This window comes from Carcharhinus amblyrhynchos, chromosome 8, assembly GCF_965287045.1.
Source record: "Carcharhinus amblyrhynchos chromosome 8, sCarAmb.v2.hapA, whole genome shotgun sequence".
Lineage (NCBI taxonomy): Eukaryota > Metazoa > Chordata > Chondrichthyes > Carcharhiniformes > Carcharhinidae > Carcharhinus > Carcharhinus amblyrhynchos.
In genome coordinates this window covers 55,597,141-55,624,988 of record NC_137331.1, presented here as the reverse complement: position 1 = coordinate 55,624,988, position 27,848 = coordinate 55,597,141, and the positions used below count along the sequence as shown (strand labels likewise).

The following is a 27,848-nucleotide window of genomic DNA, read 5'->3' as shown; positions in this document are numbered from 1 at the left end:
TGTCTCCGCAAATCAGTGGGAATGCGTGAGGATTGGCAGAGGTGCTATCTTTATCTTTAAAGGGTCAATGTTGTTTTTTGCAAATACCCATTTCCATTGTGTATATTTACACAACAGCTTTTGACGTGGCTCCGCAATTTCAGTGTATGCAGTACTGAATGTGAAAAAGTTGGTGGAATGAAGGAATGATGCCAACTCTTCATATTAGATAAGTTGGGAGCACATGAATGGCTTTGATGTTCTCATGTGTAGGCTTTACTCCAGCTGCCAGAGGCTGAACCAGATTACTTGCAACCCTGATGTCATATTTGACTGAGATGAGTTTCCAACCATATATTCGCTAAGATCCCCTATTTCTACTTTAGAAACATGTCCTGCTGAAACCCTCATTGCTCTCCATGTTACCGCTGGACTTGACTACCCAAAGGCACTCCCATCCATCTACCCTCCATAAACTTGGAGTTATTCAAAACTTTACTACCTGTGTCTTAATTGGCACCAAGTCCTATTCACCCATCACCCCTGCGCTTGCTGACTTACATTGATTCCCTGTTAAACAACACCTTAATTTTAATGTCTTCATCCTTGTTTCTAAATTACTTAATGACCTTGTCCCTTCCTACATCTGCAACCTCCTCTAGCCCTAAATCTCTGTGATATCTGCCCTCCTCAAACTCTGGTCTTCTGTGCATCCCAATTTTAATCACTCCACTGCTGGTGTCTTCAGCTGCACGGACACTAATCTCTCAAATTCCTTCCTGAAACCTCCCTTCCCCTCTAACTCTCTTTCCTCTTTTTGGATGCTTTTTAAAATCTATCTTTTTGACCAAACTTCCAGTCATTTGCCTTAACATATCCTTATGTGGTTTGGTATCATATCTTGTTTTATAATGACCCCATGAAGTGCCTTGGCCTGTTTTATTAGATTAGAGGCACTAGATAAGTAAGTGTTGTCACACAAGATGAGAGGGCATGTATGTACCTTAAGAGGATGTAATAAAACAGCAACAGTATTTAATAATCACTGAAACAAAATATAAACGAAAGTATTAACTGAAGATGAAAGTTATTTATCTGAAGTATTTCAGGAGTACTACTAACAAACGACATAGGATAACACTGAAATATTATTTTAATTTCTACAGAAGCAGATCCACTTCTGGGAAATCTTTTCATTTGTATGGCTGGGGAAGCAGTTATGGTTCAATGTCAAAATAAACAATCCATTCAGGGAAATGAAAATCATATTTCAATGTCCTTTAGATCTATGCTTTACCCACTCTCAGATTTCCAACAGATCTACTTCATTTTCTGCCTCCCTGTAATTTTCCATTTGAACATACCTTTTTGAAATTCCTGCCCCCTTTTAATTGTGCAGTCTCGTTGGGGGGAATTTCAAAAGCCTTCGAAAATAGAATTTGGGCTACCTGCTCAAATGCTCGATTCTACTATGCAGCCAGTACTTAATATGCTGATAAGTAGCTGCATGTTTGACCAAGAGTTACAACATTTAAGAGATTAGTGTGAGTTCACGCTAATCTGTGCTTCTTAAAGCCAGCCTGCACATTTTATTATTCCTTCATGGGATGTGAGTTGTTGCTGGCTAGACCGGCATTTTTATTGCCCATGCCTAATTGCCCTCAAGAAGATAGTGGTGAGACACCTTCGTGAACCGCTGCATTCCACATGGTGTAGGTACACCTTCCGTACTGTTTGGGAGAGAGTTCTAGGATCTTGACACAGAAACAGTGAAGGAACAGTAATGTATTTCAAAGTCAGATGGTCTGTAGTTAAGAGCGTTAATTTGCAGGTGATGGTGTTCCCCTCCAACTGCTGCCCTAGTCCTTCTTGGTGGTAGAAAGACCTCTTAAAGGCAAGATATATTTTGACTGGAATATATGCTGGAAGTCATTGTTAAAGAGGCTGAACCAGATTACTTGCAACCCTGATGTCACATTTGATTGAGATGAGCTTCCAACCATATATTCGCTAAGAATGACAAAATTCATCCTCAAACTATTACCACTCTCCCACTGTTCTTGTTGTTGTTTGATATTGAAGATACCCTCCATCAAGTTGTGTGGCACTATTCTTGTGCTTAATAGGATAGATTTCAAACAGGTCTAGCAACACTGAGCATTCATGAAGCACTGTGGGCCATTAGTAGCAGCAGAATTGTACTCAACCACAATCAGTAACCTCATGATCTGGCATATCGCCCAGTCTACCATCATCACCAAGCCAGGGGATCAACACTGATTCAATGAAGAATGCAGGACGGATGTCAAAAATTGATGAAGCCACAAAACAGGGCTACCTGCATGCCAAACACGTAAGCAGCAAGTAATTGACGGAGCTAAGTAATTCCAGAACTAACAGATTAAACCTGAGTTCTGCAATCTAACAGTGAATGGTGATGAGTAATTAAAAAACTTGCTGGAAGAAAAGGCCCCAAAAATATCTCCATCATCAATGATGGAGGAGCCCAACACATCAGTGCAAAAGATAAGGCTTAAGCACTTGCAAGAATCTTCAGCTTGAAGTGCTGAGTAGATGATCCACTGTGGTCATCTCTAGTGGCTTTAAGCATTACATTTAGAACATAGAACAGAGCAGCACAGGGACAGGCCCTTTGGCCCATGATGTTGTGCCGAACATGATGCCAAATTAAACTAATCCCTTCTGCCTGCCCTTTGTCCATATTCTTCTATTCCTTACACATTCGTGTGCTAATCTAAAAGCCCCTTAAATGCCTCTAGTGTATCTTCCTGCACTACCAAGTCTGGCAGTGTGTTCCTATCACTGTGTAAAAAAACTTGCCCCTCACATCTCCTTTGAACTTTCCCCCTCTCACCTTAAGTGCATGCCCTTTGGATTAAACATTTCAACTTTGGGAAAAAGATCCTGACTGTCAACCCTAACTGTCTCTCATAATTTTATAGGCTTCTTTCAGGTCTCCCCTCAGCTGCTCTAGAGAAAACAATTCTTGTTTGTCCAGCCTCTCCTTACAGCTCACACCTTCTAATCCAGACAGCATCCTGATGCACATCTTCTGCACCCTCTCCAAAGCTTCCACATTCTTCTTGTAATGTGGTAACCAGAACTGAACACAGTATTTAATTCGGCCTAACCAAAGTTTTCTAAAACTGCAACATGGCATCCTGACTTTTTTATACTCAATAAAGGACTCACCGGATGAAGGAGCAGCAGGTGAATCTCTGGAATTCTCTGCCCGTTGAAGTGGTGGAGGCTGCCTCGCTAAATATTTTTAAGAAGCGGGTTGATGGGTTCTTGATAGGAGAGGGGATTAAGGGTTATGGGGAGAGGGCGGGAAAGTGGAACTGAGCCACAACAGATCAGCCATGATCTTATTGAATGGCGGGGCAGGCTCGAAGGGCTAGATGGCCTACTCCTGCTCCTATTTCTTATGTTCTTATGTTCATGATTCTAAATAAACCTGTTGGACTTTAACCTGGTATTGTGAGACTTCGTACTGTGCCCACCCCATTCCAATGCCGGCATCTCCACATCATGCTGACCAATAAAGGCAAGCATGCTATACACCTTCTTTACCACGTTATTTACTTGTGTGGCCACTTTCAGGGAGCTATGGACTTGAACCCCAAGGTCCCTATGTACACCAATGCTGTTCAGAGTCCTACCATTAACTATATGCTTACCTTTAACATTTGATCTCCCAAAGTGCAGCAACTCACACTTGCCAGGATTAAACTCTATCTGCCATTTGTCTGCCCATATCTGCAACTGATCTATTTCCCTCTGTATCCTTTGATATCCTCTGTATCCTTCTACACTATTCATAACTCCGCCTATCTTTGTGTCATCTGCAAATTTATTAACCAACCCATCTACATTTTCATTCAACTCATTTATATATATCCCAAACAGCAGAGTTTCCGGTACGGATCCCTGAGGAACACCACTAAACCAGTTAGGAATGCTGAGTAGATGTTCCAGCCAGAAAAACACTGTTTCACCACTACTCTGACTTCAACGGGTAAGATGTGGGTATGACGGCGTTGGAGTGGCGTAAACACAGTAAAAAGTCTGACAACACCAGGTTTTAGTCCAACCTATTTATTTGATAATATACTCGCAAGCTTTCGGGTTAGCCCCTTCGTCAGGTGAATGGAGAGTTCTGGCCTCAGACAGAGCATATAAAGCACAGACAGTTTAGAGATTACTGATTAGAATGCGAATCCTTACACCTAACCTGCTGTTCAAGACCTGAAGTGGCTGATAATGTGAGTGGAAGGAGCACTGATCACAGTTTAAAGAGATGTGTATTGTCTCCAGACAGTACAGTAAGTGAGGTTTTGCAAACCCAGGCAAGTCACGGGGGTTACAGATAGTGCGACATGAACCCAAGATCCCTGTTGAGACCGTCCTCATGTGTGCGGAACTTGGCTATCAGTCTCTGTTCAGCGACTCTGCGCTGTCGTGTGTCGTGAAGGCCGCCTTGGAGAATGCTTACCCGAAGGTCAGAGGCTGAATGCCCGTGACCACTGAAGTGTTCGCCAACAGGAAGGGAACAGTCTTGCCTGGTGACTGTTGAGCGATGTTCATTCATCCGTTGTCGTAGCGTCTGCATGGTCTCCCCAGTGTACCATGCTTCGGGACATCCTTTCTTGCAACGTATCAGGTAGACAATGTTGGCCGAGTTGCAAGAGTATTTACCATGTACCTGGTGGACGGTATTCTCACGTGTGATGATGGTATCCATGTCGATGATCCGGCATGTCTTGCAGAGGTTGCTGTGGCAGGGTTGTGTGGTATTGTGGTCGCTGTTCTCCTGAAGGCTGGGTAGTTTGCTGCGAACAATGGTCTGTTTGAGGTTGTGTGGTTGTCTGAAAGCAAGAAGTGGGGGTGTGGGGATAGCCCTGGCAAGATGTTCGTCTTCATCAATGATATGTTGAAGACTCCGGAGAAGATGTCGTAGTTTCTCCGCTCCGGGGAAGTACTGGACGACGAAGGGTACTCTGTCCACTGTGTCCTGTGTTTGCCTTCTGAGGAGATCGGTGCGGTTTTTCGCTGTGGCGCATCGGAACTGCCGATCTATGAGTCGAGCACCATATCCTGTTCTTATGAGGGCATCTTTCAGGGTCTGGAGGTGTCTGTCACGATCCTCCTCATCTGAGCAAATCCTGTGTATACGGAGGGCTTGTCCATAGGGAATGGCTTCTTTAACATGTAGAAAGTCCGTAGTGTCGCGACAAAAGCTGGGGGTTCTTTGTACAATGGGTTTCAGGATGCCCTCGACGTAGCCGGAGAGGTTCTCACACAGAGTTCCATTGCCCGATACGATGGGACGGCCAGGTGTGTTTGCCTTGTCATTCCACGTACTCCCCGCATTGGAGATCTCTACTGCCTCCCAAAGATACACAAGGCAAACACACCTGGCCGTCCCATCGTATCGGGCAATGGAACTCTGTGTGAGAACCTCTCCGGCTACGTCGAAGGCATCCTGAAACCCATTGTACAAAGAACCCCCAGCTTTTGTCGCGACACTACGGACTTTCTACTGAAACTCAGCACACACGGAGCAGTTGAACCAGGGACACTCCTCGTCACAATGGATGTCTCGGCGCTCTACACCAACATCCCCCACAACGATGGCATTGCTGCGACTGCCTCAGTACTCAATGCTGACAACTGCCAGTTTCCAGATGCAATTTTACAACTCATCGGCTTTATCCTGGACCACAATGTCTTCACCTTCAACAACCAGTTTTTCATCCAGACACATGGAACAGCCATGGGGACCAAATTTGCACCTCAATATGCCAACATCTTCATGCACAGGTTCGAACAAGACTTCTTCACTGCACAGAATCTTCAACCGATGCTGTACACTAGATACATCGATGACATTTTCTTCCTTTGGCCTCATGGTGAACAATCACTGAAACAACTATATGATGATATCAACAAATTCCACCCCACCATCAGACTCGCCATGGACTATTCCCCAGAATCAGTTGCATTCTTGGACACACGCATCTCCATTAAGGACGGTCACCTCAGCACCTCACTGTACCGCAAGCCCACAGACAATCTCACAATGCTCCACTTCTCCAGTTTCCACCCTAAACATGTTAAAGAAGCCATTCCCTATGGACAAGCCCTCCGTATACACAGGATTTGCTCAGATGAGGAGGATCGTGACAGACACCTCCAGACCCTGAAAGATGCCCTCATAAGAACAGGATATGGTGCTCGACTCATAGATCGGCAGTTCCGATGCGCCACAGCGAAAAACCGCACCGATCTCCTCAGAAGGCAAACACAGGACACAGTGGACAGAGTACCCTTCGTCGTCCAGTACTTCCCCGGAGCGGAGAAGCTACGACATCTTCTCCGGAGTCTTCAACATATCATTGATGAAGACGAACATCTTGCCAGGGCTATCCCCACACCCCCACTTCTTGCTTTCAGACAACCACACAACCTCAAACAGACCATTGTTCGCAGCAAACTACCCAGCCTTCAGGAGAACAGTGACCACAATACCACACAACCCTGCCACAGCAACCTCTGCAAGACATGCCGGATCATCGACATGGATACCATCATCACACGTGAGAATACCGTCCACCAGGTACATGGTAAATACTCTTGCAACTCGGCCAACATTGTCTACCTGATACGTTGCAAGAAAGGATGTCCCGAAGCATGGTACATTGGGGAGACCATGCAGACGCTAAGACAACGGATGAATGAACATCGCTCAACAGTCACCAGGCAAGACTGTTCCCTTCCTGTTGGCGAACACTTCAGTGGTCATGGGCATTCAGCCTCTGACCTTCGGGTAAGCATTCTCCAAGGCGGCCTTCACGACACACGACAGCGCAGAGTCGCTGAACAGAGACTGATAGCCAAGTTCCGCACACATGAGGACGGTCTCAACAGGGATCTTGGGTTCATGTCGCACTATCTGTAACCCCCGTGACTTGCCTGGGTTTGCAAAACCTCACTTACTGTACTGTCTGGAGACAATACACATCTCTTTAAACTGTGATCAGTGCTCCTTCCACTCACATTATCAGCCACTTCAGGTCTTGAACAGCAGGTTAGGTGTAAGGATTCGCATTCTAATCAGTAATCTCTAAACTGTCTGTGCTTTATATGCTCTGTCTGAGGCCAGAACTCTCCATTCACCTGACGAAGGGGCTAACCCGAAAGCTTGCGAGTATATTATCAAATAAATAGGTTGGACTAAAACCTGGTGTTGTCAGGCTTTTTACTGTGTTCAACGGGCAAGCCAATTCTGAATCCAAGTGGCCAAGTCACCGTGGATTCCATGCATTTTAATCTTTTGGATGAGCCTACCATGAGGTACCTTGTCGAAAGTCTTACTAAAACCCATGCAGACAACATCCACTGGTCTACCTTCATCAAATACTTCTGTCACTTCTTTGAAAAAAAATCAAATTAGTAAGACATGAACTGTCCAGCACAAAGTCATGCTGACTATCCCTATTTAGGCTATGCTTTTCCAAATGTGCATAAATCCAATCTCTAAGAATCCTCTTCAGTAGCTTCCCAACCACCAATGTGAGACTCACTGGTCTATAATTTCCTGGATTATCCCTCTTTCCTCTCTTGAATAAAGGAGCAACATTAGTTACTTGCCAGTCCTCTGGGATCTCTCCAGCAGCTAGCGAGGACACAAAGTTCTTTATCAGGGCCCCAGCAATCTCCTCTCTCCATAACCTGGGATAGCTCACATCGGGCCCTGGGGACTTATCTAGCTAATGCTCTTCAAGAGATCCAACACCAGTCAACTAATGAAAGGGGGTCATTAACAGGACTATAAAGTGGCACTTACTCAACAATAACAAGGACACTTACATCAGCCTCTGATTTATTGACTACAGCTCAACAAAACTCATCTCCAAGCTCTGTGGCCTAGGGCTTGGCTCTTCCCCCGAGACTGGATCCTAGACTTCCGAACCCACAGACTGCAAACAGTTAAGTAATGACACATCCTCCATGATTATCCTCAACACCAGTGTCCTGCAAGGCTGCTTCCGCAGCCACTTATTATACTCCTTATATACTTATGATTGTGTGACCAAATTCCACTCCAACTCTATGAACAGTATGTTTTGTCTGTATTGCATGCAAGAAACAATACTTTTCACTGTATCCCAATACATGTGACAATAATAAATCAAATCAAATTAAAACGATATAAAAGTCTAAGAACGTGTGTCAACTGACTCAAGGACTGTTTCTTCCCTGCTGCCAAGAGACTTTTGAATGGGCTTACCATAGATTAGCTTAATACATCTCTTCACCCTATTTGTAACTGCAACATGAAATTCTGCATCCAATCCTTTCCTTCATCCCTATGTGCTCTATGAATGGTATGTTTTGTCTGAATAGCATGCCAGAAACTTTTTACTATATCCCAACACATGCGGCAATAATAAATCACATCAAAATTAAAGCAATGACGAGCAATACAGGAGAGCCGCACATTTATTGTTAATTACCATTTATATAGATGATCTGGAGGAGGGAACCGAGTGTAGAGTGTCGAAATTTGCTGATGACACCAAGATTGGGGGAACGGCAAATTGTGCGGAGGGTGTGGAGAGTCTACAGAAGGATCTAGATAGGCTGGGCGAATGGGCCAGGAAATGGCAAATGGAATTTAATGTTGGCAAGTGTGAGGTGGTCCACTTTGGTAGGAAAAATGGTAGGAAGGACTATTACTTACGAGGCGAAAAACTGCAGCAGGCGACGGTGCAGAGGGACCTCGGGGTCCTTGTGCATGAGTCGCAAAAACCCAGCTTGCAGGTGCAGCAGGTGGTCAGGAAGGCGAATGGGATGCTGGCCTTCATAGCGAAGGGGATTGAATATAAAAGTAGGGAGGTCTTGCTGCAGCTGTATAGGGCATTGGTGAGGCCGCAACTGGAGTACTGTGTGCATTTTTGGGTGCCGCACCTGCGCAAAGATATTTTGGCCTTGGAGGGAGTGCAGAGGAGGTTTACTAGGCTGATACCGGAGTTGAGGGGATTGAGCTATGAGGAGAGGCTGAATAAACTGGGCTTGTACTCGTTAGAGTTTAGAAGAATGAGAGGAGATCTCATTGAGACGTATAAGATGATGAATGGGATGGATAGGATAGAGGTGGAAAGACTCTTCCCGCTCAAAAAAGACAATAGGACTAGGGGGCACAGCCTCAAGATAAAAGGGGGGCGGTTTAGAACAGAGTTGAGGAGGAACTTCTTCACTCAAAGGGTGGTGAATCTCTGGAATTCTCTGCCCGTTGAAGTGGTGGAGGCTGCCTCGCTAAATATTTTTAAGACGCGGGTTGATGGGTTTTTGATAGGAGAGGGGATTAAGGGTTATGGGGAGAGGGCGGGAAAGTGGAACTGAGCAGCAACAGATCAGCCATGATCTTATTGAATGGCGGGGCAGGCTCAAAGGGCTGGATGGCCTACTCCTGCTCCTATTTCTTATGTTCTTATGTTCTTATTTACTGTCTGCTGCACACTTCTAACATAAAATGACCTAGAATGGTAGTTTGTCCTTTACAAAAGCAAAGTACTACAAATGCTGGCAATTTTATTAAAAGCTGAAAATTGTGGATATGCTCAATAGTTATGGCAGCAGCTGTGGAGAGAGAAACAGACTTACTGGGTGAGATTTAACTGCCCCGTTTCCTAAATCTCACGAGAGGGCCATAACAGGATTTGCGCTGGTGAGATCTTGGTATGAGATCTTCGCATGCTCCCTCCCCGATTAGATGGCCTACTCCTGCTCCTATTTCTTACGTTCTTATTTCTTATGTAATTTAAATCAATTTAAATATTATGAAAATCTCAATGACATTTGTCCGGCCCTGTGGAATGCTCACCCCTGGCATCATGACATTATACCAGTGCAATTCTCCACGAGTTTCAAAAATGAAAAGCATTCAAAAGAACCACATTGGGGTGCAGAATGTTGGAGGCCTCAGGAGTTGAGGGTCAAGGCTGGTCATTGCACTCTGGCACCTTGGTAGTGCCATGGGGCACAGAGCTCAGTACTGCTAGGGGTTACCCACCTCCATGGTAGAGGGGCTTCCTCTTGTGTGGTGGGGGATGGAAAGAGGGATGAGCTGAGGACAGTGCAGGGGAAGGAGTGGGGTAGGGGAGAGAGTGGCTCTAGGTACTTCTGTGGTGGGACGTTCCACCACAGAAGTTTGTGAAAGTGGCCATGTTGGGGGGGGCGTTGGAGTCTATTACTTCGCAGATCAGGGCACCCTTTAAAAAAGGTGCCCCAGTCTCCATGGAACCTTTCCGGCTCTATCAGGCCACTCCCCGACCTGCCAGAATGACGGCACAAACTGTAACTCTGATTTTTTTTTGACGAAGTGTCAGAAGATCTGGTGAGAAAATATGGCTTTTTCTGGAGCGAAATATGCTATTTTTCAGTCAGAACCCTACACTTTGCCTTTTTTTTGAAAAATTCCACCCAGTGTTTCAAATTGATGGCCTTTCATCAGATCATTTGTTGTTTATATTGGTTGTGAGGTTGGGGTGATTGAAAGGTTGCTGCCTGTCTGATTGATATCTATGTACGTGCTGTATGTCACATGATATATAACAGGAGTATGACTAACACTCACAATGGCACTTGTAAAAGTAAGCTACTTCAACAAAAGAATTAATTACAGTGCACACGTGCCATTAGATATATAAGCTGTACATGCCGTAAAGAAGCCAGTGTAAGATGATGCACATTTCTGAAGAGCATACAGAGGTTTTTCTTCCACAAAAAAAGAAACTCATATGTTTGACTTTAAAAATCAGTCAAAGCAAAACACAGCGCTAAAATACAGCAGAAGAAAATGTTCTTGAGTCAGCATATTTTCATTCACACTTTATATTCCCCTGTTCATTCAAAAAGACTGGTTGGATCTTCTCCAGTTTAAAGGAAATCATCAGTACCTCCTTTGTTCTTTCTATGTCTGTCACCAAACAATTAACATCCACCATTTCAGTCTTCCTGTTGAGCATGAAAGGAGGTTATCGCCAACTGCAATCTATCAATCTGCATCATGTTTATGGAACATTTAGAGAACCGATTTTATTTGTAACAGTAGCTTTTATTATTTTTTAATATTATTTGTAATTTAATTTTTAATTCTTAAGTGCATTGTGTTCTAGGAACATTTTATGTAGTCTCTGTAATACCTAAATGCCTTATTTGATTTAATCTTTTTGAAACTTTAGATGTCTTCAGAATTGACAATACAGCATTTCAGTTACTTTGGACGCTTTCAGCCATCATCACAACATTCCTAATACAAGCTAATGCCATGTGAAAAACCTAAATCTACGGTTCGCAGCTTCTCAATGCTGGCACACATTTGGCAGAACCTGTCATCCCTGTCTGGTCTGTGGTTCATGACCCTTGCATTTTCTTTGCTTTCTCACCACAATTATTCTATGCAGGAAAAAGGGGTGCAGATTACCTATGGGTCAGAACAGGATATAAAGAACAAAAGGAGTTCTTGAAACTCACTTCATTCCATTCTACAATTTTTGGATGAACAGTAAAGGAATTAAAACAGGCTGTATGGGATCCTAAATAATCCATTTGAAGTGCAATGCATAAGTACATGTATCCTTTGTTATTGGGATCAAGTTATACAAAATGTGTATTAAGTGGTAAATAATGAATATACTCAATTTTTATTTTTCACACAATATTAAATATGCCATTACCATTAGCACTCTTATCCATTGCACACTACCATGATAATTATCCTTAAAAGGCACAGAATAAGTCTTTAAACTGTCAAGTAATGTTTTTGTTGGATAATTGAGTTTTAATCTGGTAATTTGTATCTGCATTATGGGAAACCACGGTGTCAATCTTATATAATAGATATTCCTGACTGATTTGCAATATATTTAAGAAGGTAGTGTTAAAAAAAAGTCAAGATAATTATTCTATTATTCACCATTACTTATCAAAATTATTAAGATATCATTAACTTATTTGAAGTAAACAATGTAGCTATTTTGATATACTGAGTGAACTGCAAAATCTCAAATACACTGCCGCAATAATTGGGATTTATAAACTAGATCCCTTGCCAGTACATTTAAAAACACCAAAATAATCACATTTTACAGATTCTGGGGATTGTTAATAAATCAATATAAATTCTTAGAATGTTTCCCAGGAAGCACGTTTCCTAAAATTACCATGATCTAGTTACTGCTATCAATTCTGAGGGCAAGACTAAGCAATAAACATTTTGATGAATGCCACATCTTACTGTTTCTTTATTGTTTGCAACAATAGGAATGTTTGAAAAGTCACTCAAAATGACCAGATTTTTTAGTAATTTGGAAGGCCACTCTGTCTCATTAATAGATTGAAACACCAAGTGAATATTCACTGAAAAGTTCTACAAATATTGCTGTTTATTTCTTATTTATCCTGGAGAAGTACTGTAAATCACATCATCATAAGCTAATATGAATTGAACATAAACATTAATTCTTGTTACTTGTATAAAACTAAATTTAAGATTCTGATCCTAATTTTGGACTTGACTGCACATTGGACTGACGGAGTGATCACAACACCTGCCTCATGTTGTCAGTGAGAGGCCGGAGTCCCTTAGGACTCATTCGCTGAGTCTGAAAAAGTAATTTTATGTTTGTTGAATGTCAAATTTCTCATTATAATAAAAACTTTTCCACACATATATGAAAAAAATCTTTGTTTATGATATGTTTATGAAACAGGGTGTAAGGCGCAATGGGAGAGAAAGTCTGGGATTAAGGTAGGTGGGAGTCTTAAGAAAAATTTGGCTTGGTGGATAAGGAAAAGGAAAGAAGCTGCAAAGGCAGCAGAATGAGTAGTCTTAATCCTAGTGATATAGTATTCCAGAAGCTCCTCATATTTGCTATAGGAGGTGAACGTGGAGGATGCAAGGCAAGGGAGTTTCCAAAGATGACTTGTACTATTTTAGCAGGGGAGGGAGGGGCCTGATGGTGCCTTATGCAGTTCAACCAGATCTAAATGCCTAAATCTTCCGCCATAAACTTTCAAGTTGAACCCTCTTGGATTTATGGGATTGGACATGAGGGATATAGAGACAAGGGTACCAAAAGTAGAGCTGAGGGTTTGACTGAGCAGATTAGTAGCTTCAGCATTGTCATGATGAATGATGGGGCAAGGACAATTTTATATGTATGTTCTGGACAAATTAATCCATGACAGTATTGAGTGAGCCTACCAGTTTTAACTGAGTTTCTACAACCTATGACATGGTAGGGAGCAAATTCTGAACATTTTATGGTGGCTCAATGGCATAAACCATCATAAAAAAAGTTAGATTGTCAGAAGTATAAGGTACTGAAAATAAACCCCTAATATAGAAGCTTTATGTATCATAGAAAATAGATACATAGCTTGAAATAATTACCATGGAGTAATCTCACACAATAGTTCAGATGATGTCATAAACCACAACGTTATTTTCGTGTTGTAATTTGCATCCAAGGATAAGTTTACAATCTTAAAATCAGTCAGGAATATCTATTATTTCTATCATATATACACTGTAAAACTCTTGGGGAGGTGCTGTTCAGATGTTGCTTACTTTTGTGGTTGCAGTATCTCTTAGGCTGAATGCCAATGCACATCTAACAATGTGACAATGGATGCGTAACCCCTACAATGAAAGACTAACAATTTTGGTTATTGTATGCTGACTATTCAGAATATTCACTGTCTATCTAGTAGAAAATGTAACCTGAAACAACACAGAACTTAAAAGTTATTGGAAGAAACAATATAGATACAAAGAGCTTTTTTCATTGGCTTTACAGTATTGGACTGCCAGACTGCTGTAGGGAATTGCTTCTTAATTAAAGTGTTTTTGAGAAACAGCAGAAATAAATACAGTGCTTTTAAATCATTTTATCAATGTGCCAGCTCACAATATGACTGTAATTGGTTCCATCAAAGATGAAAGAGGTCAAAATGTAGGACAGATGTTCAGTAAAGCCCATTTAGGCTCCTATAATCTAGTATTTTAAATTGATTTTGCTTCATCTGTGAAAGAAGGTACACTTTGCTGGGTTTTGAAAAAGAAAACATCAGGAATGATTTAAATAGAAATTGCAGTTAATTAATTTTGATAAGCAAAACTAGTCTTGACTGAAATCTTTTAGATTCTTCCTTCCTCTGAAGAAAACAGATGCAGATTTATACACAAGACAAATTTCATGAAAAAAGTCCGATAAGACAAGCTTACAATTTTTTTTGCAATTGAACATTGAAAGGATGGTGTTTGTGATGATTTTACCAAAAGCCTTCAAGCCAATTATGCATGCTTTGCATCATACTCTACAACTAGGGCAGCACAGTGTGCTAGTAATGGGATAAATCTTCACTGCATCTTTAATACCAATCTCTTTACTGAATGCATAGTTGCCAAACAACAGTCAAGATTTTTCACAGGTATTCATCAAAACCTGACAAAAAACACAAAAAAACGGTTCTTTCTGGCGTTCGGTCCAATAATCAGTACTGATAATGCATGACAAACTATATTTTTACAAGTGCTCACATTAAGTACTCACAGTATGATGTAGACAGACAAGACTGACATAGAAACCCTAGAATCTTAGTAAATTGTACTTACTGATGTAGGAGGCATGGGAACAGCAGTATAAGGATATGACATGCATCACAAAGACTGACAGCTTATGTAAAATTCATGTCCCATGGGCTTGAAGGTATTACTTTTCCACAGTGGGATTTAACTGAGGAATTTGCACCCTACTAAATGTTTATGAATATCAAAGTTTAATATTTAATAGTGTCCAGTCTTCATCAGCATTTGGTATTTTTAAAGCAGATTCAAATGCTTTCAGTAGCTAGTCACACCTTTAACAATTTTCTAACAAATACCTTTAATTTGTTATTTCTGTCATTCACCGCATATTGAAAATTAGCTAAGACTTTTATCAGCTTCTGACATTAGGCTGTCAATTTCAGCTAAGAGCCAAATAAATATGAAATATGGATAGAAGTTTAAAATAACAGATAGATAAATATCACCATTGGGTGACAAGATTCAAGTTTATGCTAGTGATTCCACATGCACTGCATTACATTCTCAACCAGGTTAAGGAAAATTATAGTCTGGAGGTCAGCACTTTTTCTCATAGTGATAAGAAACTTGGGAGCAATCTTATTGGCCAGATAGAAGCTGGTAATAGAAGATGCTTGAAAACAGGTCAGCAGCCTGCTCACTTCAAAAAATAATAACTTTCACCTATATAACAACTTTAATACAGTGAAGTGTCTCAAGACCTTCCTTGTAAGCATTGTCAACAAAATCTGACAATGAGTCATGTAAGGAGATATTAAACTGGGACAAAGTGGTAGGTTTAAAGGAGCAACTCAAAGGAGTAGACAAACTGTATGAGGGAATGTTTTAAACAGAAAGTTCGAAATACCCTCCTCATGACCCCATGTCAAGATATTCCACCCCCACTCACTTCCTATGGCTCCTCATGCCCATGCCAAGCAATGGCACTTTCATGCCCATTCATTCATTGGACACTGTACAGAACTAATGGACCTTATAGTGACAATAGGATGTGTAAAAATAAAGCTTTAAAAAACATTCCTTGCTAACTTCTCATTTTCTTTAAAAAAAAACTCCCTCCTTTTTACTAAAGGCCAATAAAAGTGTCAATCACCAAGATACTTTAATGTATTAAAGGCAGAAACTGCAAACATTTGAAACCTCTATATTTTGTATAAATAAACATTGTGCTGCTGACCAAAGGAGCCAGAGAGCCAGTGCTATCAATCAAGCAATGTTTTCACCAGGGCTCAGATACTTCAACAGGCTAATGGATTCCTGGGCTCTCAGACAAGAATGCAAAATGAGGGTGTGGGCATAGTGTGCATTGCAGGAGGCATGAGAAGTGTGTGGGATATGATAGCGTGAGAAGTGAGGGCTAGAAGGTCTTACTTTTTTCTCTATAAACGGGATAAATTCCCAAGAAACTGACATAGGCTTTTACAGCAACCTGCCTTGGCACCTAGCAGTCCTTGTGGCTGCATTTGAGCATTTTTCTGCGTTTGCTGGCCTTGCAGCCTGCACTCTATCATCAGGAATGAAAATCCCATCTTTCCTGGCATTTTCTCCTGAGGCCAAGACGGGATATTTCCCGGCTTCCACTGCTCACCTCAAGAGTGAAAATCAAGCCCATAATTGGACTGGCCATATCAACATGATGGCTACAAGAAGAAAGCTGACCATGAGTATTATAGGATGGTTGGCCCACCTCTGACTCCACAATGCATGTCCAGAATTTACATGACTTTTGTGAGATAGCATAAACTGTTCCTATCCAAAATCTTTCCTAACAGATTTACTGGACTTCTTGGAGGAATGACACACCTTGTCAACTGAATTTCTTAATTTGATTTATTTAAGTTACTGGACAGTTGTGAATGTATATTTAGAACAGATTTATCTCGGTGTCAGTTGCTAATATGTACGTAACATGCCAATCATTACTGACACCCTGATACCAACTATGATCTAATTCTAGACTACTCAGTTATACTTCCTAAACCACTTGCTAACCATCATTAAGTGGCTCTGTATGGTCAGGCACTGGAAATACTGTCATCACCTCATTGCCAACAAGTCCACATTTGGTCCAAATGTCCTCTACAAATGTAACCCCCAGTCTTTCTTTGGCAAGGTTCTTGGAAGTGTAACTGTCATCGTGTTCCATTTCCTCTACTGCCATAGCGCTCTTTTGGAATGTCTACAGTCCAGCACACCAAGACTAGGCTGATTAAAATCACCAATAATATCTTCTTTGACTGCTATCGCATGGCTTACCTCTCATCCTACCACTGTTACTCTTTCTAGCATCCCAACTCTGCCCAGTCCAGAGGTAGAGCTGTCATTTGTCTCAGATCTATATTCTGACAACCCCTTCCTAAATCTCTGCGCTCTTGAACTGGCAAAAAAAAGTACTTCCTTTCCTGCTTTAAGAGCTTTCTTCAAACCCATTTATTAACAATCATCTCTCCAGTAACTCCCCCATAAAGGTTTGATGCCCATTAATTTTCTTGCTATGATTCACTTTGGACATTTTTCTACATTAAGGCACTAGGGTAAAGATTTCCCAAGGTGAAGCACTTCAAAGCGGTGTTATGCAGATTATGTAAATTTCCCAGAGGCAGACAGCACCATGGGGCACCATTTACACATATCGTACAGGTTTGCTTGATGATATCAATGAGAAAACTAATAATGGTTATAAAAGCAGCAGCTATGACACTGTCTGCACTTTGGGAATATATATAGTCTGCGTAATGGCACTTTGTGAACACATTTTTACCCCACTAGATTAATGGAAGCTATTGCTTCTGTTCTGCTGGAGTGAGAACATCAACTTTTAGACCACCAGTAAATCCAAAAATCCCAAACTCCCCTCTGTACATCAAACAAACACAAACTTAAAATGATGAAACATAATTACTTGGGTTATCATCTTCCTTTTATTTCCCTTTGCTGCTTTTCATCTTCTTCCCTGTTCTTCATCTATCCTTCTGTTATTCACTTTATTTCTTATTAATTTCCTCTTTCAATTCAAAAATATATTGTACACTTTTTGCCTAGCTGCTAATCATTCAGAGGTGGGAACCACTGATTGGCTGAAAACAGTCCAATTATTTCAAGCCCGAGAAATGCCAGTGATCTAAAGTTGATGTAAGTATGCATGACAACTGGTTTAAAGCATCAAACAATCAAATACAGAATGAGTAATCTGGTTTATGTCATTGCCAGACTAATCATGCCCAGTTAAAATAACATGATTGCAGTATTCTGAGAACTGATATTACAAATTAAAGGAAGATTTATATTTATATTTAGAAAATATATTACGACTCTCAGAAATGTCTTAAAATGCTTCATATGCATTTTGTTAGGTTAGCTGAATAATATTTCTTTTGTTTCAGGACGTTGAAGGTTCAAGTGCCACTTCAGGACTTCATCACATACTCTAAGTTGATACAGTAATGAGGGGTATCTCATTGCCGGAAATGCTTTTGGATAAGATATTAACATAGAGTGTTATCTACTACTTCAAGCAGATAGGACAATTTCAAGATGGGCAGAAATACTTCCTTGTGTCAATAGTAGTCATAGGGTCAAAGAGTGCAGTGCAGAAAAGGCCATCAAGCCCATCGAATCTGCACCGACAATATTTACCACTAAAGGCGTGCCTTTACCACTTCAACTAAAAACAATCAATTAGTTATTCATTTGATTGCTGAATGTAGCATTTTATTTGGAAAGTAGCAGCTCTGTACTGAGTCTCTACCCTTTAAAATGATGCAAATTATTAAAAATTTGCCGATTTAAAAAAAAGAATGAGAACAAGATATAAGAATGTAAAACCATCATTTTGCACGTTGGCTGCCTGCAGCTGCATATTCCTGCCCATTTCCAAATTCATACCCAATTTTTCAAGAGTTCCATACTGATGGAAGAAGGGCCAACTACCAGGTTGGATCAACAAGCCCTTAACTGAAAAAAAGGAAAATATTTGGTGGAATGGGGTGCATAACACTTACTTTAACAAGTATGGGCTTTAACTTTCTTGCCTGTTCAATAGATATAAGATGATTTCAGAACTTGAAAACTTTTCTAATATTCCACCAATAGATACGGGGATTGTCTGGTCTCCTTGCAGCATGTTTCTCGCAGCAGGAGGCAGTGCGTCGTTTGCTAGCAGTGGAATCTTCTGGTCCTGCATCTGTCAATCGATTTCCCATTGACTGCACCCCATGCTTCAGGAAACCTGTGATGGGGGTGCACCGTCAGCAGGACCAGAAGATTCCGCAGGCATGAACAGCTGGAAAATTCCGGCCATATTTTGTCCATCCTATGATTCAAGGTTTGAACATAGATTATTCTTTTATTTATTATAAAATTATTCTTTAACACAAAATCAGCTTTGACATGTTCAAAGAACCAAATCCTGAGGACATTCAAAATCAATACTACTGTGATGTACAATGTTTTATTTTTGTGTGGAAAGCCAAACTGACAACTGAATTCTCTCTAAATTTTAGCTATGACATTGTAATTGACTTATGTACCAATGTAAACAGTAGGAATCCCCATTCAGAAAAAAAAACTAACACAGCAACTCAACAAATAAAATGGATTTCCTGTCCTGGTCCTCCATTCCATCAGTCAAAAGTATTTTCAGGGATATTCTTCAGCTAAATCAGTATTTAAACTGAAGATTGAACAAAGGGAGGTTTATTGCTGAGTTCATTCATCCTTCTACTAATCACCTGTCCATCAATGATAAAACAAACAATTCTCTAATGAGCTGTTTTGAGCACAGGTCATATTTAACAATACAGTCCAACCATAAAAAAATCACCACTTACTTCTAAATCATTAAAAAACAGATGTGTATCAGCCAAGTTGAAGATCATTTCTTCCATTCGTAGCCCAAGTGACACTGATGTAGGTGGATCCTGGAAATAAAAGTTCAAATAAGAAAACAGCACTCGTAGCTAAATCAGGAGTGCCCTAACTTGTTTTTTATCTTTATGGATCACTTAGTTGTACCCTCTAGATTGTTGGTGGTCATGTTAAAATTAAAATTTAAATCTTAAGCTTTTGATACCAACAGATCTCAGTGTTTTGCTTTGGGACTTGTTCACAAGCTGCTCTTTTAAAACCTGCAGCCCCATAAAATTCAAACATAAATGGTTAGATTTTATGGAGGATACTACTTACCACCCTCCAGAAGAAAAATCAGTTGGAAACATACCAACTTTAAAAATGGCAGTTCTGCAGTATGTAATTGTGGTCGCCTTAACAAACAGAAAGTGAGACTACCAAAACTCAGTAGCCAATTTGATGGGCCAGACGCGCTTGTAGTTCCAGCACTGCCTACCACCGGGTTCTGGGACTGCAAGGAGGCCCACTTGGTGCTCAGTCAAATCTCCATTCATTGCAATGGGACTGGAGAATCCCAGCTCAGGCGAGGTCAGAGAATTCCAGCCAATAATCATGTTAAAATCAAATCATTTTTAGTACCAGTTCACAACACAATGAATACTGATAATCCTGTGTAATTAAACAGGAACACACAAACGTAAGAATTAAGCACAAGCCTTTTGGCCTGATCCACTATTCCATATGATCATGCCTGGTTTGATTGTTGCCTCAACTCTACTTCCTGTCTGGCTCCTTAACCTTTAATGCCTTAGTTGATCAAAAATCTATCTAACTTAGCTTGAATGTACTCAATGACCCAGGCTCCTCTCTGGGAAGAGTATCCCACAGACCAACAACCTGCTCAGGAGAAAAAAAAACTCATCTCATCTTAAATGGGGGATCACAAATAGAATATAATTTATTGCTTAATTAATTAAAAACCAATGCTTTTTAAGTCACAACACAAGGTTGTTACCTATGATTCCTGCCCAAACAATCACTCTTTTTATCTCCTGAGCTTTAAACATTGCATGAACTTCACTGATAGAAAATATAGGTCAATGCCTATATAATTATTAAGGTTTAAGTTCTACAACATTACCTTACTCAGGAAAATTATGGCCTTAGTGTTATTCTTGAGGATTTTAACTTAAATATTTGATTTCTCATTTTAAGCTCAGCTGTGAATGAAAATGGGGCATGCATGAAGTTAAAATCTCAGTATTATGGTGCTCATTGAAGCCACACTGCTCATAGGCCAAGCTATTTTAACAGATGTGTTTCAGGCAGTACAAAGCCCTCTTCCCAAGCAGACAAAGAGGAAACAGGAGCAGCAATCTATGGATGCAGTCAATGATGCCCTGAACACTGGGAAATTCTGTAACCTGAGCAAATCCCTATGTTTTAGCCTATTTCTCTCTGATGTTTAAAAGTAATATGAAAAAGTATGTGTTTTGAAAAACAAGAACCAGCCATTCTTTTAGTGCAAGTATGAAATGCACACTGATTCATGCTGCTGATATCTGTTGTGGGAGTCAAGAAAGAACAGGAAGCAAAGTTGAGGAGTGCAGTGATCTTGACTTGAATGGACACTACTATGCTAGAACTGGTTATAAGTCTTGTTGCAGGAACTGACAGAACTCTATGACAGCCTTTCTAAAGAAATGCAACTTCCTTATGCTCTGCTACTTTTAGAAATGCAGGTATTTTGTTCTGGGCCTACAAACTCTGGGAGGGTAAGGATCCTCCTCCTCCTCATCTCTTCCAGGAAGACCCCGTGATGAAAAACTGTTTTGCCAGAAGGCAACATTGTACAGGCATCAAAGCATTTAAAATGATTTAAGTAGCCAAAATTCACAATGTAATAGAAGCAAAATAGTATTCTAAACTTTCCAGCATGTTCCATGAAAGGAGCTGAGGATCTCTTTAGATAGCACTGAAAATGACTGGCTGCCAGAAAACAGCAATGCAGATGGCAAACAAAATATTATCCAGGTTGCAAAACAGGTGTGATTTACACAAGTGCATTTGATTGCCAACCATTTCAAAGATGAGTGATGGCTACCTAATTATATTACATTAGATACAATAGGTGTTAGATTCAAATTCAGTGCGGAGCACTGTTACATTCTGGCCATCCTGAAAAATGGGTAGTAAGGTAATTAAAATCCTCTGTCTGAGTAAACATAAAAACAAACCTTGATATGACACATTTCTTTGGCATTATGGACACCGTTTTGCTTCCACACTTCGGGGGCTAAGTCAGGCCCAATTTTGTTGAGGGTACTAGCATGCACCCAGGGTGTGTATCCACCAGAAGTATGTAGATTACACAAATTGTGAGGCACTAACATTTTTGGAACTCAACACTCCAAGTTACTCTCTCACACAGAACAAAGTAAGGAAAAGGAACTGGAACAAGTCAATTGGCCCTTCGAGTCAGAAGGAAGAACCCCATCCCCTTACCTGTGCTTTTTAAAGGGCTCATCAAATACCTTGTTAGTTGCTGATTGATTTATTTTGGCTCTTGCTACCATTCCAGAAAATTTGGTGGAATAACAAGATTGGGCAATGTGGTTCATGACTGAATAGCTTTCAGTGTGTGTGAGTTGTGAGATATGGGTGTGAGGCTTACAGCAATGCTAAGTGTGTGGGAGAAGATGATACTATAAATTTAGGCATGAGGTCATGACTGATCAAGAGTATTGAGCAATGGGAATATGGTGCATGGAGCAGTGGTGAATGTGACATTTGAAGATGCTTTCGATGGCCTTGAACACTCACATGAGGTTATTGAACCTCTTCTAGTCTGCATCCAGGTGCTGGCGACCACACTGACAGCCACAGCTATGTTGTTGGTCCTTTTCCTGCTGAGACCCCTCTGGAAGCCCTCCTGACCCTCTATGGATGGATGACATCTCTCCTCCACGGCACGTATTAAGCCAGGTCTCAAGTGCAGAATTAGAAAATCATGGAACCTGCATGTTGTAATTCTTCCAGGTCAAACTGACTTTTAACTTCCAGCACCTGCTCCAGTCAAAATGCACCTGCCCTTGAAGAGATGCAGGGTGGCTTTAAGTACTGCAAGCTATCTTGAACTCACACTAGCATCTCATGATTTTACACTCGCCTAATGTGTAGATATGCATGCAATCAACCGTGTGCATTGTACTGGCAGAATGCTACAATCATTTAAATGCAAAGAAGCATAAAGTTTTTGCACTACTTGCAGTAGAGGCTATAGGCACAGATGAAGTATGCATCACACCCCCTTGCCTGTTTTCAGATCTGATCAAGTTTTGTGGCCATTCAGTGGTAAGTTATTCAAAATATTGTTTTAGTTGGATTTAAATTCAAAGCTTGATGTTCACCGTTTATTCACTGCTTCCAAGGGTCATATTCCCTAAGCAACAAGAAAGCTTCTATTTTATAGTTCAAAAGCTTTGTCTGATATTTTCAATTGTAATGACCATTTCACTTATAATTAAGGCTGCAAAGGAATGAATTTGGGTTTAATCTGCAACTAGGATTTTTTTTAAAAGCGGTTTGAGATTCTAAAAGCTGTAATTATTCTAATGGCTTGGTGCTAAAATTGTTGGACATCTATTGAAAATTAAGTGCTTTATATGATGAAGAAAAGTCGTGCTCAGTTAAACCCTTTTGTTGTTGAAGCAACTAATTGAAAGCTAATTATTCTAAGTTATAATAACACACTTAAGGAGAAAGCTTACAATGCACAAGGATTTGCTGTTTAATGTGACTATCTTAAAAGGTGTGGTTGAACTATGAACAAACCTTTGAGGGGGTAAGGATTAAACCAAAGGAGGAATGACAGCATGCTATAGAATCCTAAACAGAACTCTGTTCTGCTTGGAAGAGGGTGGATTGAAATCATAGGTTGATTACCATTTTTAATTTCACCTCACAGAATTACTTCCTTCAAAAAATGTTGAGAAACAGGAATTATTAGTCTTTGAAGTTTTACAATGAATAATGATCAATACAGTTTTACGTGGAAAATAAGAAAAAACAAGGATTAGTTAACCTACTTCCACTTACATTCTTTGGAACAAAACCAATAATCAATTAAAAACAGCCTAAGGGAATTGTAGGGCAAGTAATTTTAATACATTTCCCCTTATTTTATTTGCATATATATATTGAAATACATATATAAATTCATTTATTTCCTGCAAACTGCAAAGTCCTCTTTTGAGTAGTTGAATACAACCCTAACTGGTACAGGAAATTTGTAGATGCAACCATGCAAGAAAATGTCAGGCTTCAGCTGCTCTTTAGCTTTTGCACCTGCCTTCAGTCATCAATGCTATCTACAAAATGTCAGCTTTTTCCCAGCTTCCAAATCCAATCACTATGCAGCTGGTTTGAACTGTCAGTTTTATGCGCAAGAACTATTGATGCCAATCGAGATAACTGAGCAGCATAACAGAGAAACCTTGTTCGATTTATAGTTTTTTGCTCTACAGCTAAGAGAAGACATTGTTCAAAGAAGATTTTCATTCACTTAAGAAAAATTTACGAAGTAACATGACTGAGAAAAAAATTCCATAAAACTGCAGCAGTCTCAACTGGCAACTGAACAATATGTAGCAGCACTGAACAAAAGGTTTTTTGAAATTAATTTGTTTCAAGCAATTTTTTGCATAATTTTTATTCCCTCTTTTTTGAGATATTGACTTACTGCTGGAGCATATTTCCCAGAAGGCTATGGCCCACCTTTCACACCTCCCCCAGTAGCCATTATTCAAGTATGAGGCCTGTAGATAAATGTTGGGGCTCCCCATTTGAACTATTTTCTTTTCCTATTCCTTTCTTACTAAAATGAATAACTCATATTTTCCCATCATACCCCATCTGCCACTTTCCTGTCCACTTAGCCGATCTATATCCTTTTGCAGACTCTTGTGTTCTTCTCAGCTAAATTTCCCATCTAGCATTGCATCATTGGCAAACTTGGATACATTATCAGTATGTTATTAACATACTTGCTAATTGCTTGCTAAATTGTCAATTCTCTCACATTGTTAATTTGAATTTTATTGTTTTTAGTGTTTAAATGAATTGTGTTGTGTAATATTTGCTGTTGCGGTCATTATTATAAATGAGAATGGGTTTTCAATTGACTCACCTGGCTAAATAAAGGTAAAATGAATAAAAATAAAAATGGATTGTAAATAGCTAGAGCCCCATCCTTACAGCACACTATTGTTAAACTGCTTGCCAGCCTGAAAATGACCAGTTTATTCCCACTCTGTTTTCTGTCTTTTAACCAATTCTAAAAGTAAAGTTTATTCATTAGTCACAAATAAGGCTTACATTAACACTGCGTTGAAGTTACTGTGAAATTCCCCTATTCGCCACACTCCACCCATTCGTGTCAATGCACCTAACCAGCACATCTTTCAGACTGTGGGAGGAAACTAGAGCATCTGGAGGGAACCCACTTAACACTGGGAGAACATACAGACTCCACACAGGCAGTGACCCAAGTTGGGAATCGAACCTGGCGTTTCCCCCTTGCTAACAGATTACCCCAAATTCCATGAATCCTTACTTTGCAACATTTAGCTTAGTGCCTTATGGAATGCCTTTTGAAAATCCAAACGTCTATATTCAATGATTGCCCTTTATGTTCTCTGCTAAGTACATCCAGTACATTTATCAAAATCAAATTCCCTTTCATAAAGCTATGTTGAATCTATCTAATTTTATTATGATGTACCAAACTTCCTTAATAAAGGATCCCAGCATTCTTCTTACAACCAATGCCATGTTAACGGGCTGGAGATACTCATTTTCTCTCCCTCCTTTTTTGAACAGCAGGGTTACAACTGCTACCTTCTTGATCATTTCATAATCTGGGGAATTTTGGAAGATCACAACCAGTGCATTTATTTTCTTTGCAGCCACTTGTTTTAGAACGTGAACATTTAGATGATCAGATTATCAGGTCTAGGAGATGTAGAGGCTTTTAGTCCTTTTCTCCTGTACTTTTTCTTTACTAATATTAATTACTTTAAATTTGTCACTCTGAAAAAAACAAAAAAAAACAATATAACACTGGAACAGGCCCTTCGGCCTTCCAAGCCTGCACCCATCACATGTTCCTAACTAGACCATCTGTTTGTATCCCTCTATACTGTCTGCTCATGTGATCCTAGCATGTCTGCCTCAACCACCTTGCTTGGTAGTGTATTCCAGGCCCCCACCACCCTCTGTGTAAAATACATTCCCCTGCATATCTGTATTGAACCTTGCCCCACCTTACCTTGAACTTGTGACCCCTTGTGTCTGTCATTTCTGACCTGGGAAAAAGCTTCCAATTGTTCACTCTATCTATGCCCTTCATAATTTTATAAACTTCTATTAGGTCACTCCTCAACCTCTGTCTTTCCAGGGAGAACTCTGTTTACTCAATCTCACCTCATAGATAAGACCCTTCACACCAAGCAACATCCTGGTAAACCTTTTCTGCACTCTCTCCAAAGCCCCCACGTCCTTCTGGTACTGTGGCGGCCAGAACTGGACGCAGTCTTCCAAATGTGGCCTAACCAACATTCTATATAACTGCAACATCATATGCCAACTTTTATACTCTATGCCCTGTTCAATAAAGGCAAGCATGCCATATGCGTTCTTCATCACCTTTTCCACTTGTATTGCCACCCTTAAGGATTTGTGGACTTGCACACCCAGGTCTCTCTGTGTGTCTACAATCCCCAGGTTACTGTGGGAGGTGAGGGAAGAGATTGCAGAGATTGCCCCTGGTGATGATGATTGCTTCGTCGATGGAGACGGGAGAGGTTCCAGAGGGTTGGAGGATTGCGGATGTGGTTCCTATTTTCAAGAAAGAGAACAGGGGTAGCCCGGGAAATTACCAACCGGTGAGTCTGACCTAAGTGTTTGGTAAGGTGATGGAGAGGATTCTAAGGGACAGGATTTATGGTCATTGAGAGAAGTTTATTATGATCAGAAATAGTCAGCACGGCTTTGCCAAGGGCAGGTCGTGCCTTACGAGCCTAGTTGAGTTCTTTGAAAATGTGACTGAACACATTGACGCAGGAAGAGCGGTGGATGTGGTTTACATGGACTTTAGCAAGGCGTTCAATAAGGTCCCCCATGCAAGACTTTTTGAGAAGGTGAGAGGGCATGGGATCCAAGGGGCTTTGGCCTTGTGGATCCAGAACTGGCTTGCCTGCAGAAGGCAGAGAGTGGTTGTGGATGGTTCTTTTTCTGCATGGAGGTCAGTCACCAGTGGAGTGCCCCAGGGATCTGTTCTGGGGCCCTTGGTGTTTGTCATTTTCATAAATGACCTGGATGAGGAAGTGGAGGGATGGGTTAGTAAGTTCGCCGATGACACGAAGGTTGGTGGTGTTGCGGATAGTCTGGAGGGATGTCAGAAGTTGCAGCATGACATAGATAGGATGCAAGACAGAGCGGAGAAGTGGCAGATGGACTTCAACGCTGATAAATGTGTAGTGGTCCATTTTGGCAGGTCCAATGACATGAAGGAGTACAATATCAAGCGTAGGAGTCTTAGCAGTGTGGAAGAGCAGAAGGATCTTGGGGTCTGGGTCCACTGGACTCTTAAATCGGCCTCGCAGGTGGAGGATGTGGTCAAGAAGGCATATGGTGTGCTAGCCTTCATTAGTCGAGGGATTGAGTTTAGGAGTTGGGAGGTAATGCTGCAACTTTATAAGACCTTTGTCAGACCCCACTTGGAGTACTGTGTATGGTTCTGGTCGCCTCACTACAGGAAGGATGTGGAAGCTATTGCGAGGGTGCAGAGGAGATTTACAAGGATGTTGCCTGGATTGGGAGGTATGCCTTATGAAGATAGGTTGAGGGAGCTAGGTCTCTACTCCCTGGAGAGATGAAGGTTGAGAGGCAACCTTATAGAGGTTTATAAAATGCTGAGAGGTATAGATAGGGTGGATTCTCGGAGGCTATTTCCCAGGGCTGAAATGGTCGCTACGAGAGGACACAGGTTTAAGGTTCTGGAGAGTAGGTACAGAGGAGATGTCAGGGGTAAGTTTTTCACTCAGAGAGTGGTGAGTGAATGGAATCGGCTGCCATCGGTGGTGGTAGAGGTGAACTCGCTGAGGTCTTTTAAAAGACTTCTGGATGAGTACATGGGACTTAATGGAATTGGGAGTTACAGATAGTTCTATGGCCTGATAGGTATGGATATGATTGGCGCAACTTGTGGGCCGAAGGGCCTGTTTGTGCTGTACTGTTCTATGTTCCTGATGGTTCTGCCATTTATTGTATAGCTCCCTCC

The 27,848-nt window shown here is 40.9% G+C and overlaps 1 protein-coding gene across 1 annotated transcript in view; it reads right to left on the bottom strand.

Annotated features, from left to right (window-relative positions):
- eya1 (EYA transcriptional coactivator and phosphatase 1) overlaps positions 1–27,848 on the bottom strand; it is a 169,686-nt gene that overhangs the window by 26,245 nt on the left and 115,593 nt on the right. The window contains exon 11 of the mRNA XM_080194096.1: positions 19,489–19,578. Coding sequence (XP_080050222.1) covers positions 19,489–19,578 — 90 coding nt within the window. The remainder of the gene's footprint in view (positions 1–19,488; positions 19,579–27,848) is intronic.